Here is an 18,739-nt window from a genome sequence, read left to right on the forward strand (position 1 = left end):
TCTGTTCAGGTGTTTGGCCCACCCTTTGAGTTGTTTTCTTATGGGTTGTTGTCTTAAGTTTTAAGTTCTTTTTATATTTCAAAAGTCTCTTATTATTGTCTTTTGCAAATATTTCCTCTCAAGTCTATGACCTGTCTTCCCATTTTCTTCACATTTGTTTTCACAGAGCACAATTTTTTATTGAATCAAGTCCACCTTAGCCATTCTTTCACTCAGGGACTGTGCTTTTGGTGTTGCTTCTAAAATGTCATCACCATACATACCCAAGATCATCTAGGTTTTCTCCTAGGTTATCTGCTGGGAATTTTAGTTTGGTGCTTTTACACTTAGTTCTAAAATCTATTTTGAGTTACTGTTTGTGAATGGCATAAAATTTGTCTGAATTCTTTTTTGGGAGAAGGGCATGTGAAGGTCTAGCTGTGGTAGCACCATTGTTGAAAAGGTCATCTTTGCTTGCCTCTGCTTTTCTGTCAAAGATCAGCTGACTATCCATACAATATGGGTTTGTATCTGGGCGCTCTATTCTATTCCACTGATTTGTCCATTCTCCTGACAACACCACACTGTCATTGCTGTTGTTGATCAGTCACTAAGTTATGTCCAACTCTTTGCGACTCCATGGACTGCACCATGCCAGGCTTCCCTTGTCCTTTACTAACTCCTGGTGTTTGTTCAAGCTCATGTCCAATGAGTTGGTGATGCCATTCAACCATCTCATCCTTTGTCACCCCCTTCTCTTCCTGCCCTCAATCTTTCCCTGCATTAGGGTCTTTTCCAATGAGTCACCTCTTTGCATCAGGCTAAAGTGTTGGAGCTTCAGCTTCAGTCCTTCCAATGAGCATTCAGTGTTGATTTCCTTTAGGATTGACTTGTTTGGTCTCCTCGCTATCCAAGTGACTCTCAAGAGTTTTCTCCCACACCACAGTTCAAAAGCATCAATTCTTCGGCGTTCAGCTTTCTTCACAGTCCAACTCTCACATCCATACATGACCACTGGAAAACCCATAGCCTTGACTAGATGGACCTTTGTTGGCAAAGTAGTGTCTCTGCTTTTCAATATGCTATCTAGGTTGGTCATAACTTTCCTTCCAAGGAGTAAGCGTCTTTTAATTTCATGGCTGCAGTCACCATCTGCAGTGATTTTGGAGCCCCAGAAAATAAAATTCTGACACTGTTTCCAGTTTCCCTATCTATTTCCCATGAAGTGATGGGACCAGATGCCATGATCTTCGTTTTCTGAATGTTGAGCTTTAAGCCAACTTTTTCACTCTCCACTTTCACTTCCATCAAGAGGCTTTTGAGTTCCTCTTTACTTTCTGCCATAAGGGTGGTGTCATCTGCATATCTGAGGTTATTGATATTTCTCCTGGCAATCTTGATTCCAGCTTGTGCTTCTTCCAGCCCAGCGTTTCTCATGATGTACTCTGCACATAAGTTAAATAAGCAGGATGACAATATACAGCCTTGACGTACTCCTTTTCCTATTTGGAACCAGTTTGTTGTTCCATGTCGAGTTCTAACTGTTGCTTCCTGATCTGCATATAGGTTTCTCAAGAGGCAGGTCAGGTGGTCTGGTATTCCCATCTCTTTCAGAATTTTCCAGAGTGTATTGTGATCCACATAGTCAAAGGCTTTGGCATAGTCAATAAAACAGAAGTAGATGTTTTTCTGGAACTCTTTGCTTTTTCAATGATCCAGCGGATGTTGGCAATTTGATCTCTGGCTCCTCTGCCTTTTCTAAAACCAGCTTGAACATCAGGAAGTTCATGGTTCACGTATTGCTGAAGCCTGGCTTGGAGAATTTTGAGCATTACTTTACTAGCATGTGAGATGAGTGCAATTGTGCGGTAGTTTGAGCGTTCTTTGGCATTGCCTTTGGGATTGGAATGCAAACTGACCTTTTCCAGTCCTGTGGCCACTGCTGAGTTTTCCAAATTTGCTGGCATATTGAGTGCAGAACTTTCACAGCATCATCTTTCAGAATTTGAAATAGCTCAACTGGAATTCCATCACCTCCACTAGCTTTGTTTGCAGTGATGCTTCCTAAGGCCTACTTGACTTTGCACTCCAGGATGTCTGGCTCTAGGTGAGTGATCACACCATTGTGATTATCTTGGTCATGAAGATCTTTTTTGTACAGTTTTTGTACAGTTCTTCTGTGTATTCCTGCCACCTCTTCTTCTTATCATGTCTTTTTGTGTGTGTGAAATTTGAAGAAAATATGTACTTTCATTAATACTGTATCACATTAATTTCCTGGTTTTTTGCAACATATTATTTCTTTATATTCTCAGAATTGGATTAGAAGTGTCAAATATCAAATTCTTTTTAAAAATCATTAAAGTAATAAAATTTCTAGACTTTTAGCAGTAATACCAGATGCCAAAATACACAGATGTATATCAAAGTATATTGAGTGAATATAAATTAGAAATCTAGCATTCTATTCATCCTAAGTCAAACAAGTGGAATCACAATGCCACAAATTTTTTACCTAGGCAAAAATTCTTAAGTTTTTAAAAATACATATTGCATTATCAGTTCAGTCCAGTTGCTCAGTCCTGTCTAGCTCTTTGAGACCCCATGGATTGCAGCACGCCATGCTTCCCTGTCCATGACTAATTCCCAGAGCTTGCTCAAACTCATGTCCATCAAGTCAGTGATGCCATCCAACCAGCTCATCCACTGTCATCCTCTTCTCCTCCTGCCCTCAATCTTTCCCAGCATCAGGATCTTTTCCAATGAGTCAGCCCTTTGCATCAGGTGGCCAAAGTATTAGAGCTTCAGCATCAATCCTTCCAATGAATATTCAGGATTGATTTCCTTTAGGATCGACTATTTTGATCTCCTTGCAGTCCAAGGGATTCTCAAGTCTTCTCCAACACCATAGTTCAAAAGCACCAATTCTTTGGTGCTCAGCTTTCTTTGGGAGAAGGCAATGTCAACCCACTCCAGTACTCTTGCCTGGGAAATTCCATGGATGGAGGAGCCTGGTAGGCTACAGTCCATGGGGTCGCTAAGAGTCGGACACGACTTAGCGACTTCACTTTCACTTTTCACTTTCATGCACTGGAGAAGGAAATGGCAACCCACTCCAGTGTTCTTGCCTGGAGAACCCCAGGGATGAGAGCCTGGTGGGCTGCCATCTATGCAGTCACAGTCAGACATGACTGCCGTGACTTAGCAGCAGCAGCAGCTTTCTTTATGGTCCAGCGCTCACATCCACATGCCTACTGGAGAAAGCATAGCTTTGACTATATGAACCTTTGTTGGCAAAGTAATGTCTCTTAATATTCTGTCTAGGTTGGTCATGGGCTTCCCTGTGGCTCAGCTGGTAAAGAATCTGCCTGCAATGCAGGAGACCTGGGTTTGATCTCTGGCTTGGGAAGATTCCCCCAGAGAAGGGAAAGGATACCCACTCCAGTATTCTGGCTTGGAGCATTCCAAGGACTGTCCATGGGGTCACAAAGAGTCGGACACGACTGAGCAACTTTCACTTTAGGTTTGTCATAGCTTTTCTTCCAAGGAGCAAGCGTCTTTTAATTTCATGGCTGCAGTCACCATCTGCAGTGACTGTGGAGCCCAAGAAAATAACGTTTGTCATTGTTTCCTCATGTATTTGCCATATTACATTATACCTACTATTTATATATATATGTATAGAAAAGCTCTTCTACTACTTTTGATAAAGAACAAGAAAAAAAGCATATGGAGAAATTGGAAAACATAACCTAAATGAAATGAGAACAGTGAATATGAAATAGAAGTGAAACAAACTAGATAAGATTTACCAGAATTATGTTGGAATTATTTGAAAAATAGAAATGCCCAGGTATTGCTTTTTTCCTCCAAAGTTCCAGATGTGTTTCTAATTAGCGCTCGTTTAAAAAAGTGCTTTTTAAAAGGTATGATAAAACGATATGATCTTTTATCGTTAAAGTCTTAAGGTTGGGTAATGTCGGTCTTCCAACTTTGTTGTTCTCCTTCCATACTGTGTTGGCTGTTCTGAGCCTTTTTCTTTTTCATATAAACTTAAGAATTAGTTTGTCAGTATCCATAAAATAAGTTTCAGGGATTTTGACTGGGATTGTGCTGAATCTATGAATTAAATTTATGAACGTGTGAATCAAGTTGAATGTAATAACTGACATCTTAAATACTGAGTCACCCTATCCCTGAACATGGACTGTATCTCCATTCATTTATTCCTTAATATCTTTCATCTGTGTTGTTTTCCCTCAAGTCTTACACATATCTTATGTCCATTTCATTTAATGCTAATGTAAATGGTAGCATCTTTTAATTTCAAATTTCAGTTGTTCATTGCTGCTGGTATAGGAACACAGTAGACTTTTGTACATTAACCTTGTATTCTACAACTTTGTTGTATCTTTCATTAGTTCCAGGAGGGTTGTTTGCTTGTTTTTGTAAATTCTGCTGGACTTTCTATTAATACATGATCATGTCATCTACAAGCTAACACAAGTTTAATTCTTCCTTTTCAATCTGCACATATATTTTTTTTTTCCTTTTGTATTAGCTAAGACTTCCAGTATGATACTGAAAAGCAGGGGTGAGCTGGGAAAGACATTTTGCCTTGCGTGTGAGCTTAATGGGAAATTCAAACTTCTTCCATTATGTTTGATACTACTTGTAGGTTTTTGTAGATATTTAAAAAAAATCAAGTTGAGTACATTCCCTTCTATTGTTTACTGAGTTTTTAATCATGAATGGTATTGGATTTTGTCAAATGCTTTTTCTACTGATAACGTTATGTGATTCTAATTTTTTTAGACTGTGATTACATTGATTTTTCAAGTATCGAAACAGCTTTGCATACCTGGGATAAATCTCACTTGGTTGTGGTGCCTGGTTGTTTTTTATATACTGTTGGACTGATCTGCTAATATTTTAAGGATTTTTGCTTCTGTTCAAGACAGATACTGGTCTGTAGTTTTCCTGTAATGTCTTTGTTCTTAGTATTAGAGTATAGCTGGTCTCATGAGTTAGGAATGAGACAACTCATTCTGCTTTTGAAAAGGACTGTAGAGAATTAATAAAACCTCTTCATTAATGTTCACTAGAATCCACCAGTGAACCCACGTGGGTCTGGTGCTTTCTGTTTTAGAAAGGTAGTAGCTGTTGATTATATAAAAGAGGCCTATTCAGGTTGTCTGTTTCTTGTGTGAGTTTTAGCAGGATCATGGTTCAAGTACCAAAGAGACTCACTGTTCTTCCCAAGACTGAGTATTTTCTTGAATAAGTGTTTTTGTTTGCTGTATGCTCTTATGACAATTTCCAGAGACTTTTCATTTTTAGAAAAATATTTACCAGTTATGATTGTCTCACTGATGGGTCTGTAGATCATGCTGCCATTCCCAAAGTGCTTCTTGACTGTTTAATGCACGTCTTAAAATATAAGCAATCAGGACCTTTTAAATAAGGCAGTATGGTCACAATCTGAAAAAGCTTTCTGATGCCATCAGTTGATTCAACAACACCACGCATCTTACAGAATAAATAAACAGTTCTTTAATAATTACTTAAATATATTCCAGAAGTGAAGAGTGTTTCTAATTCATTTACAAGTGCTATCTGTTACACCAGTAAATGTTACTTGACCTCTTTATAAAGTAAATAGTGCTGCATAAGAATTAGTCCTGGAATAGTGTGCTGAATTTCTATTTTCAATCCAGTAGATTAAAAACACAATTGTGAATGGTATAAAAACGTAAGAATCATTGTGATAAAACCAATCTCAAAAATAGAGAATCCAGACTCTCCTCAGATAATTTTGGAACTCAGAAGTTTTCCTCTACTCAAACACAAGCCCCACATATAATATTAAAGGTGTTTCCACCATGAAGCCTCTGCATAAAACTCGAGAGTGTGGCCATCAGCAGATGAACACACTGAAATCAAGAGTTTAGAAAACACATCTAAGTGTGAAGTAAGGAGAAATAAAAAGACGATTTACAAAGAATTGTAACTAATTTCTAATCATCATCAGAGTCTGAATCATATTTCTTTCCCCGAATAGTTTTCTTTTCCAGCTTTGTGAAGTTTGTTCCAAATTTCTTTTGGCTCTGAAATGGTGGCTCCATTAAATTTCCACTAAAAAGAAACAAATAAGAAAAGCGCTTAATTCTCTATGATTTAGTACAGCTAGTATTCTAAACTACACAAAAATCTATCCTCACTCTAACACATGGACTAGAGTAAAATTTTCTTTATAATGCTGATGTTGAGGAAGAGGTACTGAAAACTAACACTGATTGTTAATAGTTGATAATTAACAGTTTTAAACCTTACTTTGTACTACTAAATGCTTTTGACTAGCATTTTATTTTCTTATCGTTAATTACTGATTAGCATTTCATGGAATGTACCAACAAAATCTCTGACTGAAAACCATAGAAGGAAATCAGTTATTGTCATGTTTTGGGTATGCTGAATCTGTATTAGATTCCTATCCCTCTGAGAATGACACAGGAAAATTGTGCTCTATTTTCGATAGCCTGTTACGACCAGTTTGATCCTATTTAACATCTTTTAATGTTTAGACCACTATAGACAACAAACTCATGGAACTCATTATCATTAACCCTGAATTAGTATAGAATGCTTTTCATGATACCTGAAAAATAAGATCTTGGTTTTGAAATATCATTTGCCGCTGAAGGGAATCATGGCTTCTTGGAGATAAAGTCAATTCCTATGGAGAGTACAACACAGGTCCCCCTAAAAGATCTTACCTGCACCAAAAAGAAAGTGCTCAAAGGATTATGGGGATGTGTCAAGAACACACAGAAGCCAGAATGCAAGGCTCTCACTGGGCAAACGTGAGGTAACCTGAGCTTCAAAGTAAATAATAACAGTAATACTCAATAATATATCCCATTGAATAAAATAATCCATAGCCCATTCTAATACAAAGAAATGAAAAAGTAAACTAATGTGGGGTCTGGAAAAGGTCTTCCTTAAATTACCAGTTAGGTTGGTAGACAACTGGTTAGCCAGTGCTCAGATAATACTGCCAGCAATGAGACAAACCACCCTATGTCTCCGGATATGGTACACTGAGAACGAAGAACACATCACTTCCATATTACACCTGTAGAAAATATGCAAAACCTGAATCTAATTGTGAAACATTAGATGAACCCAAACTGGGAGATGCTCTATGAAATAACCAGTTGTACTCATCAAAACTGTTAACCTATTGGAAAACAAGGGCAACAAGTTGCTACAAGTTAAAGGAAACTAAAAATTCACAGTAAGTACTTGTGACTCATTTCTTCAGTATGGAGGATATTACTGGGACAGTGATGGACTTGAATAAGGTCTGCAAACTATGTATTTTGTGTTTTACTAATTTTACTGTGGATGTATAAGAATGTCCCTGTTCTTAGAAAATGCAAACAGAAATATTTAGGAGTAAAGGAACGTCTACAATATCCAGACAGATGGTTCTGAAAAAAGTTTATATATACCCCAAAACAGAATGATAAAGCAAATATAAAATATTGAAAATTGAGGGATACAGGTGAATGATATATGAGAATTCTCTGCACTAGTTTCCAACTTATTTAAAATTGGAAATCACGATTTAATATTAACCTTTTACTTAAGAAAACAAAACCTGGAACTTCAAAATCAATTTCTACAATATAGGAATGACTTATACACATGTAGGAGAGAGTCAGAGAAAAAGGAGGAAGGAAAATAAAAAGATGAGGGAATTTTTTACTTATTGAAAGGTACTCTGACTGGAATAACTGGAAAATTTAACCAATTATTTTTGCAAATAAAAAACAGATACATAAGATGTGCTCTAATCTGTGAAATTAAACTGTCTGGAGAAGTGAACAAAGAGATGAGTGGAAAACAGAAGTTGGATTTTAGATCATTTTCTACTGAGACTGCTCTTTATAGTTATGTAATTTAAGCTAAACATAGAAATGAGATGTTATATAGTTTATCAGAGTTGACAAGTGATACAGGAATAACTACATTAAAAATATAATGTTTGAAAATAAGTCATTATCAATTTGAGTAATCTGGGTTCAAGCCGGAAGGAGTCAATTCTTCTCGAGTGTCATCCTGGGTTTCCAGATGAATACCAAATTAGATTTCATAGGATCTGTTTGAAAACTTTTAGAGTTAGGTGGACTCTAAAACCCAAGACCAACTTTATCTGGAGCTCTGACTTTGCTGTAAGATCACACTAAGGTACACTTTAAGGGATACGCTTTTCCTTTGTGGCGGTTTTTCTTCATCTCCAGCTGCAAGATAAAGCTTATGGAAATATTTATTTCCATAAAATAAATATTAACATAAAAATTATCTAAAAACTTCAACTGAATATGGGAGTTAAAATAAACTGACGGTTTGCTGAATGTTACCTGTAATTAAGAATATCAGAACAGCCCAGCCTCCACTCTAGGGTTTCTGTGGTGAAGTCGTCTGTATTTCCTAGGTCAGAAAATCCAACAACAAAATCCTGTGTTTTTCCATCTTTCACCAGTGCTAGTGTGGGAATGACTTTGATACGTAGTCTCTCACAAAGGAAAGGTGCTTTTTCCACATTCAGTTTCAAAAATTTGGTCTCAAGATGTTTCTTGGACAATATCACCAAATGTCTGTCTAGTATTTTACACCTGTAAATAACAACACATAGAAAACCAAAAGCTAAAAATGACAATTTCTTTATCAAAGTAAATATTAAGGCACATCTAAGTTTTTACTTTTCCTGAATCTCATAATCTGCCAGTCAACCTATGTATCTATCAGATAACCTTATTTCCATTTCATAGGTTAGGTACCTCTTTTTCTACCTCGTATGATACTGTAGTCTAGAAGGTTGGATCTGCCTTAATGAGAACAAAGTATTCAACATATGGCTTAAGTGGCTCACAAAGCTGTCATGTTCATGGCCAAGAATAAAAAATAGTCATTTTCCTTATGCATGTTTCCTGGCATTTCATAGAAAGAGGCAAATCTGAACTTGACAGAGCTCAGAAGACACCTCCCAGAATTAGAAATGTACAGGTGGTGTTCTCTTTGGAAGTCACTGAGAAAGACTGAGTATGTCACCGAGAAGGAACCTTTCCAACTGTACAAATTCTGTTAGTGGAAGTCTATCAAGGTTAAGGGCTACAAATACATGGTCATTATGGTTCTAAAGAAGTGCAAAATACCAGCAGTATTTTTATTGAGCCACCTGAAAAGGAAAAGTGGTATTTTCTTTAAATTCTACTTTAAACTGGCCAACCCTTTAGTGTATCTGAGAGATAACTATGAAAACCTCTGTGAGCAGTTATTCTTACCCAGAGGTGATTAGTACAATCAACTTTTAAAACATACAGAGGAATCAAAATTCTCTGGGACTTGGGCTGAGAAATATGCAAGTGATTTCCATGCTCAGTGAAGTTTGATAACTACTCTGCTTTCAATGATTAAGACACCAAAACCACAGCTGATTTTACCAGCAGGTTTTTGGGGTACTTCTTGGTAGTTTTTCCTGAGTTAACTTCAGGTCCACTGAGTTTCTTATAACCTTGATGCCTCATCATCTGAGTGATTCTTTTTATATATCACTCATGCAGTGAAGCAATGGAATTTTATTAATAATGAAAATTGTCAGAATAAGTGGTTTCTGAATGAAGCTCCAAAGAAGTGACAGATCATTTGGAGAAATACATTCTTGAGGATTTCTACATAAATCAACTCCACGGTTTTAGTGGAATAATATAGAATCTATTTTAAATAAGTATGTCCCATTGGCCAATTAACCCATTTTTTAATTGAATTTTAAATCCAATTTAAACCCTTATGATTTAAATCATGAGGGAGTGAGCAGTCATGATGTAGTTAAAATAGCATTAAGCTGGGCTCAAATCTGCTTTCATCATTTAGCAACTGAGTGCCATCAGGCAGGTCACTTAATTTCTCCAAGTCTTGGTGTCCACACACAAAAAAAACATGGGGATTATAAAGTACTTACCTCAAAGGGAGATTGTGAATGTTCCAGGATCTTACACCGCCTGAAGTGTCTAGCATTACCACATGCTAAAACTGTAATATCTACCTGTCTATATCAATTCATTCAACCTTGACTTTATTTTCTTTCATTTGTATTCTGTTAGTTAATAAATCCCGGCCACTAATAACCATGTTTTTGGGTAAGGAGGCAAAGACAAGGGCCAGGCAGACTATGGAGATGAGAGAAGAGGGCAGGGCTGGGGCCACAGTGAACAATGGAGATTCTGGGTTGAAGTGTGCGTTTCCGCAGGAGCTACTCAGCATCAGCAAACTGCTTTCATACAATTCTAGGTCTGTTATCACATCATCTGACGTTGGCAACTATTCAAACTTTGGAGCTAGGGAAAAAAAACAGGCTTCAGCCATCTGGTTTAAGATATAACCTCTTCTGGGGCTATTTTTACTTTGAGGGATCAGCCTCCAAAGAGAGGTTGGCAGACCTGGGCTTGTCTAAGAGAAATCACTTTCTCCACCTTCCAGCCAAACCTGAAGTCCCAACTCTGCTTCTGGAGAAAGGCCTTGTCAAGCCACCGTCTCCCTGTGAATTGCCAGTTGAGAAGTGATTGAATTCAAACTTGGTGTTCAGGTGTTGGCCCCATTTCCAACACTGTGGCTGTATTGTAATAGTAGGGACAAAAGCAGAATTCTTGGAATTGATATTAAAAAAAAAAAAATTTTAAGTGCTCATTGCTCAGATGTTTGTAAAGTTAGCTAGTGAAAATATCATTCAGAAAATAGCCACTTCTATGAAAATACTGAAATCCAATAATTTATACTTTTTTATGTCACTGGTTTTTAAGTTAATCTTTGATGACTGCTTAATTTTAATATACAGACTTCCAGTACAAAGGGACAACTTAGGAATTAGTTCCTTTCACATTTTTCTTAATTTCTCTATTAAGTCAGGGTATCTATTCAACAATCTCTTCATATTTAAAAACAGTCACTGAGGGGAAACAGAAGTTACCTGAATGTGGAGTCTCTGTAGAAATGGCAAACCACTTTTTTACTCTCCTTGACTTCTTGAAAAAAGTCTCTCTCACTAGGGATTTCTCTGTATTCCCCATGTCCTTTTGAAAGCCATTCCTAATTTGAAGAAAGGAGAAATATCACACATTTGAAATCTCTTTCAATGTCACTTTATATCTTATATCCAAATCACTGTATTATTTTGTAATTAAGTTGACTTTATCTTAGAACTGAATTCCTTTCGGTGATGTACTTTCCTATCTTTCTAGTGTCAATGCAGAAATAGTCTGTGCGCACGACCATCTCCACAGCATGGCTTGTAATTATCTGTCTTGGTAACTTGAAACACACGTTTTCTTAGAACTTTCAAAATAAAAATTTAGACTATAAAGATTGAGAATGTAAACATCTATTTAATTTCTTTGCACTTAAACTACTAAAATCAAAAGAATCTGATCCAAGTTACTACGAAGCTTTAAAAAAGAACAGCTGTGAGATAAAGCAAACTGATGCTTGGGGAGGGGGCGGGTACTATGGCTCTGAAGCTGAGGAGCCCTGTGTACTTTGGACGACCACCTCAGAGACAGCACTCTTCTAGCCTGGCCACCCATGGAGAGTATCCAGTGAAGAAAAAGGTGTTTTCTCACGTGGTATCCAGAAAAAGGGACCCACAAGTCCAGCTAATCCAATTCTCCAAATCACTATCTCGACCTTTATCATCCATGTTGGACAGGTATTTCAGTCTCTTGTACCTTTCCCGTGGCAGGAAGCTGACTGCCTCAAGTGGAAACTTGTTTCCTTTCTCAAGATTTCTACTGTCATTTAATCTTTTTTTTCCCCTCTATTTCTTTGTCTTACTGGCTGTATTAGTTGCTGTTGTGTCCGACTCTTTGTGCCCCATGGACTGTATGCAGTCTGCCAGGCTCAACTGTCCGTGGAATTTTACAGGCAAGTATACTCGAGTGGATTGCCATACCCTCCTCCAGGGTATCTTCCCAACCCAGGGATCGAGCCTGGGTCTCCTACATTGTGGGCAGATTCTCTACCATGTGAGCCATTAGGCCTTCTCAAGACTAGGTTTTAATAAAAAGGAGGACTGCACTTGCAGACAGAAGGACTTGGATCACTGCTCCACCACTCATTAGGCTGTGATTCTCATAACCTTTCTGAGTCTCACATTCCTCATTTGTAATGTGGAGATTATAAAACAACTATCTCACTGAGCTACTATGACAAGACAACGTGAAAATAACAGAGCGGCTGGCACATCACATGTGCCTGAAAGCATTAATACATGTATTCTCTAGTTCTCAGAAAAGTCTTCTCTCACCGACTGCAATATATCCTGAACTTTGGTCAGCCTGGACCTCAGATGAGAGAAGTTCTAATCTTTCAGGTCAGCCCTTCAAATATCACATGATTTCCCTGTTCCACAGTGAACATTTCTGCCTGCTTTTGACTGTCTCATATGAGGACTTCTAGACGTTCTCATCCTCTGAACGCACTAGAAGGGGGCAGGAGCCCAGACTGCATCACTAGTTTTGCTATCTGTTTCATGTTGGCTTATGCTGAGCTACTGGGGGCCCTGGTATTTTTACCTTATTTCTTTGGTAAAGCTTCCATTAAGAGTTTAAACTCCTTAATGACACGCTTGCTTTGAGCACAGACAAATCATGACAGGCTTTCTTATAACTCTGCCTGAAAGGGAACCTGCGGACCCTTACTTCTCCCAGTGTTCTTCCTCATTCATACTCTCAACTACACAAATTTGAGCTCAGAAAATTATCCTGGACCAGGTGTTTCTTGTACTTGACTGTGAATTAACACTGATCAGGCTAACTCGGACTGTGTCTTTAAAAACTATCTTTTCCCCCAGGGAGAATTTTTAATGGCATTAGGTACTTTTGAGGTCAAACAACCCTAAAGACTGAGAACTTTAGGCACATGTATATAGAAGTGGTTAGAAGCATACTGTGAGAGCAATTTCAGAAAGCAGGGCAGAGAGGTTACTTGTTTCTGCTGTTGAGCTTTCTTCAGAGCCTCGAGTCTCTTTTCTTTGAGGCGTTCTAATTCATCCTCATCCATCTGATCTAGTTTCTGAATTTCCGAATCCAAATGTTCTTCCACTAGTTTGGTAGTTTGAAGCAACTGATTCTCCAGGACTTTTGAAAACATGTCAACAGATGCATTCGCTTCCATTCTTCTAAATGGTACGGTTCAGCCTTGATGCTGGAGAGAAGGTTTACAAAGTTGGAGAAAAAAATAAGACAGCAAACTTTTAGTTCCCAAAATGCTAGCAAATATATAATTTGGAGTTCACAAAGTGTTCTGCTGGCAACCAACCATGTCATGTTAAGAATTTTTACTTAAATGTTTTAAAATTTAATTTTCAACAGGTTATAGTCACTCGTGTGTTAAGTTGCTTCAGTTGTGTCTGACTTGTTGCGACCCTATGGACTGTAGCCCCCCAGGCTCCTCTGTCCATGGGATCCTCCAGGCAGGAATACACTGCAGTGGGTTGCCATGTCCTCCTCCAGGGGATCTTCCCCACCCAGGGATCAAACCCTTGTCTCTTATGTCTCCTGCACTGGCAGGGGGGTTCTTTACCACTGGGGAAGTCACACTAGTCAAAAATAATTCAGACCAAAGGTTAGAGTGCTTTTGACTCTGCTTACTATTCTAAAACAAAGACAAACCCTTAAGACCGTCGCCAGACCAGAAAGAAACAAGCAGTTGAAACTAACCCTAGCGTTGTATACTGACAGTGTTCTTTACCAAAGGAAAAGGGAAGCAAAGCAGAAATGACTGCAGACATGATGAAGTTTAACTGTAGCAAGGTTTTACACATATGTGTACACACCAAATTTTGCTTCAAGATAGAGCACATTTGAGCAAAAGACATTATTTTTCATCTCTGCCTAAATGATCTTAACTCTGAAGAGAGCTCATTACAACTTGTGTAAAGAACTCTGCCTGGTGTTCCCTAAGCTCTAGTTTCCAATTCTGTTCTCTTAGTAACTAATAAAGTCTATGAGCCCACAAAGATTGATACTAGTATTGATTTGGTGACACCCAGTGCTCGTAACTTTGATGTCAAACAACATAACACTCCAAATATAAAAAGCATATTGATCTATGTAAGATAGGAGTTTAAAAATAGACTCTAATTCAGATCTCAATGACATAGTCTATTTATTTAACATTTTTATTTTATATTGGCATACAGTTGATTTACAATGTGTTAAGTTTTAGATATACAGCAAAGTGATTAATTTATACATACTCAATTACCTTTTCCAAATTCTTTACCCATTTAAGTGATTATAGATTACTGAATAGAGTTCTCTGTGCTATACAGTATGTCTTTGTTGGTTATCTATTTCAACTGAGTATTTTAAAAGAAATTATTTTTTACCAGCAACAATTAGATGAATTTTATGTGTACTCCTGGGTTATTACCGCAGAAATTTATAATTTGTCAAAGCAGGAGACTGTTGATCTCAACTATGTTTTCAACTACTACTGAAGCACTTTTTAAAAATCTGAAATTTGTGAGCTCATTTGCCCAGCTTCTGACACACAGACTGGCCCACCAGACCCTCTATTAACTGTTGAACTGAATTGAAATAGTCTTCCTGCAAAATTCGCCTCTGATTCCATTTTTTTCCCCCACATGAAAAGCAGTCGAAAAGCATACTGGATTTTCTCTTTGTATTCCTGGAGCTAGCAGTGTTGGGAACACTGCAGGTGCGCAAAAAATATTTGTCAACGGTTGAAGTAGCATGTGTCTAGCTATTGTTCAAATTATGGTTATGTTTAAAGTATTTCTGGGTTTTAAAAACCAAAATGTAAGTTCCTCACATGCGATAAAATTTTAAAGGAGCTGTATTTCAAATACAGAAAATGAATTTCACACTCCCTACTTCTCAAGAAAAACTGGATCGGGGCAGATGAGACAGAGAAGTAGTATCTGTTAAACACGGACTTGCTGGTCAGACCTTATTCTTTACAAGGGGCGTAGCGGTTGCTTGTCCCTGGAGTTTTACAGGCTGAGCTCAGAATTTAATTCTGGGATAACTGGGAGGAGAAGCGATTAACAAGAGCTGTTCTGGGCGGCAGGTTGTGCTGGGCATCGCCTTCAGAAAGGGGGAAAGGAGATCGTGCAGAGATAACTTCATTCTCCAAATCACAAGCTCCTGATTCTTTTTTCAGTTCAACTGAATGGTGGGCAGGGATGTGTCCTCAAGTTACCTAACCATTTCCGCGACTCCCCTGTGTGCACCCGCCAAAACAACCAGGGGGCCTCGCCGTTAACCGCACGCCAGCCGCTTCCCAAAAGTACCCTCGCTACTCCCCGCGCCCCCAGGGACAGACGAGGGCAGAAGCGAGGTGGCCCCAGCTTCAAAGCCTCCCCGGCGCATGCGCCAAAGCCTCCTCCGTGGCGGGGACTCCGGAGCCCGAGCCGCGCCCCTCCCCCGCCTAGGCAGGATGCGGAGCAGGCGGGCGTCCGTTAGCACCAGGATGCATGGCCGGTTTTTTCACGCCACTCTCTGCCTCACCTGAGCTCTCCGCGATACCTGAGATACGAAGAACCAGCTTCTCCAGAAGAGCAATCCTCTCTGGCTTCAGCCTCCAAGCAGCTGCGGGTAGCTGCGAAGCGACCGTCACTTCCGCCTCCTCATTGGCCGCGGATCTCACGCGATAGCAACTGCAACGTCCCAGGAAGTGGAGGTAGTGCGGGGGAGGGGGGAGGGAAGTGCGCGCGGCGAGCGCTTCTGCGCGTGCGCCCTTCTCCACCTTTCCTCTGCTCCAGCTCTCTAAACTCTGGCGTGTGAACCTTTCCCTCCCTCCGAGTAAACAGCCCAGAGGGCGGGGGAGCGAAGTACGCTGGGGATTGTAGTTTCTTAGTGCCCAGCCTGGAGTTGACGTTCTTAGGCTCTGACACATGTTACATCAGAAAGGAAATAGCAATGATTCTGCTCTGGAGTGGCACTCCAATTTTGTTTCCATTCGGTTTATTGAACAATTCCCCCCTTTAAAAAACAAAGTATAACTTACGTGTAAGTTTTTACATAGTTAACACATAGAGTCGTTGTCCAGATCCGGATATAAAACACTTTTACAACCCTAGTATGACATAAGTTTTTAGAGCTTGTTCTCGGTTTGAATGTAAAGAATCTGTTTAGGAGAAATAATGGGTGTGTCTTTTTTTAATGGTTTCTGTTTATTTGTTTTGGTAATTCATGGACATGACTACGAGGCTCAATATTGTGGATTTCTGTCTCCCTTTGGAACACCCAGACGGCTCACCAGTGGTTCACTACCCTTCTTTATTGAACTTCACGCAGCTGAGTACAAAGGGACAGAGGTTAAAGGTGGAAGGGAAGCCCAAAGTCTACTTTTGAACTGAGATCCAATTCCCCAACTCTGCGTCCCCCAGCAGGGAGAGACCCGACGGGGGAAATTTCCAACCTCATTGTCCACCTCGGGGTTCTAGAATCTTGAAACCCCGCGGACCTCGGAGCGCCGCGGACGCGTGCCGGAAGGGGGCGCTCCGGTTTCCGCCTGACGGGCGGGGTAACTAGAGACGCTCTACCCGCGGCGCAGCTCTCGATGAGCCGCGCCCTGCGTCCCCACGCCGAGGCGGCGGGGCGATGCGCTTGCGCACTCGGAGCTCACACCATATGTGCCCTGTCCCAGTGCGCGGGTCTGTGGAGAGCCGGGTGCGAGAGGAGGCAGCGCGAGGGGCACGGAGCCGAGCGGAGACCGAAGTCAGCCGAGGGACAGCGGGTCTGTGAGAGACCGAGTAGAGGGGCTGGGGCTGCGAGCGCCGCTGACACACGATGGGGAAGAAGCAGAAAAACAAGAACGAAGACAGGTATTAGTGGCGGGGTCCTCACGGCGGCGGCCGGCGCGGCTCAGGGGGTCGCGCGGGTCCCTCGGGCGCGGGGCGGACCCGGGTCGAGGCTCGAGAGCGGCCCCGCGAGGCCCAGGCCGGGACCTAGAGTGGGCAGCGCGGGCCCGAGACCCCAGTTCCGGGCAGGCGAGGAGGGCCTCGGCGGCGAGCGGGTTCCCAGCCTAGACTCCGTCCCCTCGCCCGGCTCGGGAGAAGGTCTCTGGCTTAGGAGCCGGGAGTCGTTTTGGGGTTCGCGGTCCCTTGGGGCAGGGCTCGGGCGGCCTCACGGAGCCGGGGGCCACTTGGCCACCGTGGCACGGGCGGGTGGGAGTTGTTGCGGCGCTGCTCTTGGCGGAGGTCTGGAAGAATTCTTTTTTATGTCTGGGTGCCTATGAATTCTTGGAGAGAGAAGGGTTTGGAATGCGACGAGCCTCCAGCCAGGTGTTCTCACCCTCGGAGCCTCTCAGGCACGTTAGAGACAACGCGAGGAGCGTAGCAGGTTGCTCTGTCTTAACTTCAGTTAATTTGGTTCAGCTTTCAATTACTTACGGGCTGATTGTCCAGACTCCATGCTTTTCGCGTTCCTCCTTCCGGCCTTTTGGTTATTTCTTTACTCGCTAGCACCTCCCCTAAGAAAGGAGGAGATGAAACAAACCAACCAGGGTCGCTCTTTTCTAACCACTTAAAAAGGCTTTGGGGGCGAGGGAGCTTAAGGGTGTATGTAGAGTTGAGTACCCCGAGATTATTGTAACATCCCTGGGTGTCATATTCGGTGGAGTTCTTTACCCCTCTTCATGGAAAGGGCTTACTTCCTGGGAGTGAACAACATATGTTATTTTTCATCTTTGTAAACTACTCACCAAACTTAGTTCAAATACTGGGCGTAGTAAGAGAAATTCGGAAGACAAAAACAGCACCCTGTGTTAGTTCATTTTGACTCAAAATGGATATTTGCTCTTGAAGTTTGAATAAAATTACTAGTTGTGATTTGGAATCCTGGGTCGTTCCCTGACCTGGCCCTCACCTAGCTGTTGAATGGAGTTAAAAAAGACACTAAGTGTCTTGTATTTCAGTTGGAGGTCTATTGGAGGAAGTTAGTTGGTTTGAAGAGTAACCAGATAAATAGGAAAAAATAAGCAGAATTCTGGGGTGATTTAGTGGGGCAAAAATTTCTATGCTTTTGACAGGATGTTTTGGTGCCTGAGATACTTCTTTTTCGTCAGCCTTACACAAGAAATGGAGAGATGAGTGTAATAAAGCTTCCTGTACCAGTTACCCAGCTTCAGCCATTGTTGTCACGTGACTGGTCCTGTTTCGTCTACCTGCTGGATATTTTAAAGCAACTCTGAAAATCGTTTCATGTGTAAATCCTTTAAGTGTATCTGAAAGGTGAATACCTGAGGGGAAAAAAACCACAGAAACACAACATAAAGCACAAACACAATGTCATTAAACCCAAGGAATACTAGCAATGATTTCTTAAATACAGTTGTCGGTTTTCTAATTTCACTGATCCTTATAAGATATCTTTTTTTTCTTTACACAATTGGTTTGTTTGAATCAGGACTACAGAACTCTATTATTTAGATTAAAAAATATGTATGTATTATCTTAATTTTTTTACTTTTCAAGCTCTTTTGCATTAGAAAAAAGCTATTGAGAAGAGAAATATTTATTGTGTGTGCATTTTTTTAGAGAAAAGTGTTACTGATTCATAACATTGTTTATGGATGACATAAAGTTTAAATTGCAAACATTGGAACCTGTTAAATGATTGGTTTGATAGGATAGAAAGAAGGCTATTGGATTTTTTTCCCCTCAGACTAAATC

At 40.4% G+C, this 18,739-nt stretch overlaps 2 protein-coding genes across 4 annotated transcripts in view; one reads left to right on the forward strand and one right to left on the reverse strand.

The window, feature by feature from the left end:
* Positions 1-5,509: 5,509 nt before the first annotated feature.
* Positions 5,510-15,729, reverse strand: TXNDC9 (thioredoxin domain containing 9). Of its 2 annotated transcripts, none has more exons than XM_019969792.2 (5): positions 15,591-15,729; positions 13,024-13,242; positions 11,012-11,130; positions 8,406-8,660; positions 5,510-6,114 (listed from the first exon to the last, which is right to left on the reverse strand). In XM_019969792.2, exons 2-5 carry the CDS (start codon positions 13,210-13,212, stop codon positions 5,997-5,999), a joined length of 681 nt encoding a protein of 226 aa, XP_019825351.1. In that variant the 5' UTR covers positions 13,213-13,242; positions 15,591-15,729; the 3' UTR covers positions 5,510-5,996. The 2 variants fall into 2 exon arrangements, with proteins under 2 accessions (XP_019825351.1, XP_019825350.1); XM_019969791.2 differs by having other exon boundaries at positions 15,573-15,727.
* A 937-nt stretch (positions 15,730-16,666) lies between these two features.
* EIF5B (eukaryotic translation initiation factor 5B) overlaps positions 16,667-18,739 on the forward strand; it is a 75,619-nt gene continuing 73,546 nt past the window's right edge. For both annotated transcript variants that reach the window (XM_019969787.2, XM_019969788.2), the window contains exon 1: positions 16,667-16,891. In XM_019969787.2, coding sequence (XP_019825346.1) covers positions 16,857-16,891 — 35 coding nt within the window. In that variant the 5' untranslated portion in view covers positions 16,667-16,856. The remainder of the gene's footprint in view (positions 16,892-18,739) is intronic.

Source organism: Bos indicus, chromosome 11 (assembly GCF_029378745.1).
Source record: "Bos indicus isolate NIAB-ARS_2022 breed Sahiwal x Tharparkar chromosome 11, NIAB-ARS_B.indTharparkar_mat_pri_1.0, whole genome shotgun sequence".
In the NCBI taxonomy this organism is placed as follows: domain Eukaryota; kingdom Metazoa; phylum Chordata; class Mammalia; order Artiodactyla; family Bovidae; genus Bos; species Bos indicus.

What these genes read in the sequence shown, in the direction of transcription:
- TXNDC9 (XM_019969792.2), bottom strand. Translation starts at nt 13,212, where the DNA reads ATGGAAGCGAATGCATCTGTTGACATGTTTTCAAAAGTCCTGGAGAAT. An exon ending in TACAGAGACTCCACATTCAG is followed by an intron (nt 8,661 to 11,011) that starts GTAACTTCTGTT and finishes TGTTATTTACAG; the next exon opens with GTGTAAAATACTAGACAGAC. An exon ending in TCTGATATTCTTAATTACAG is followed by an intron (nt 6,115 to 8,405) that starts GTAACATTCAGC and finishes GTTTCTTTTTAG; the next exon opens with TGGAAATTTAATGGAGCCAC.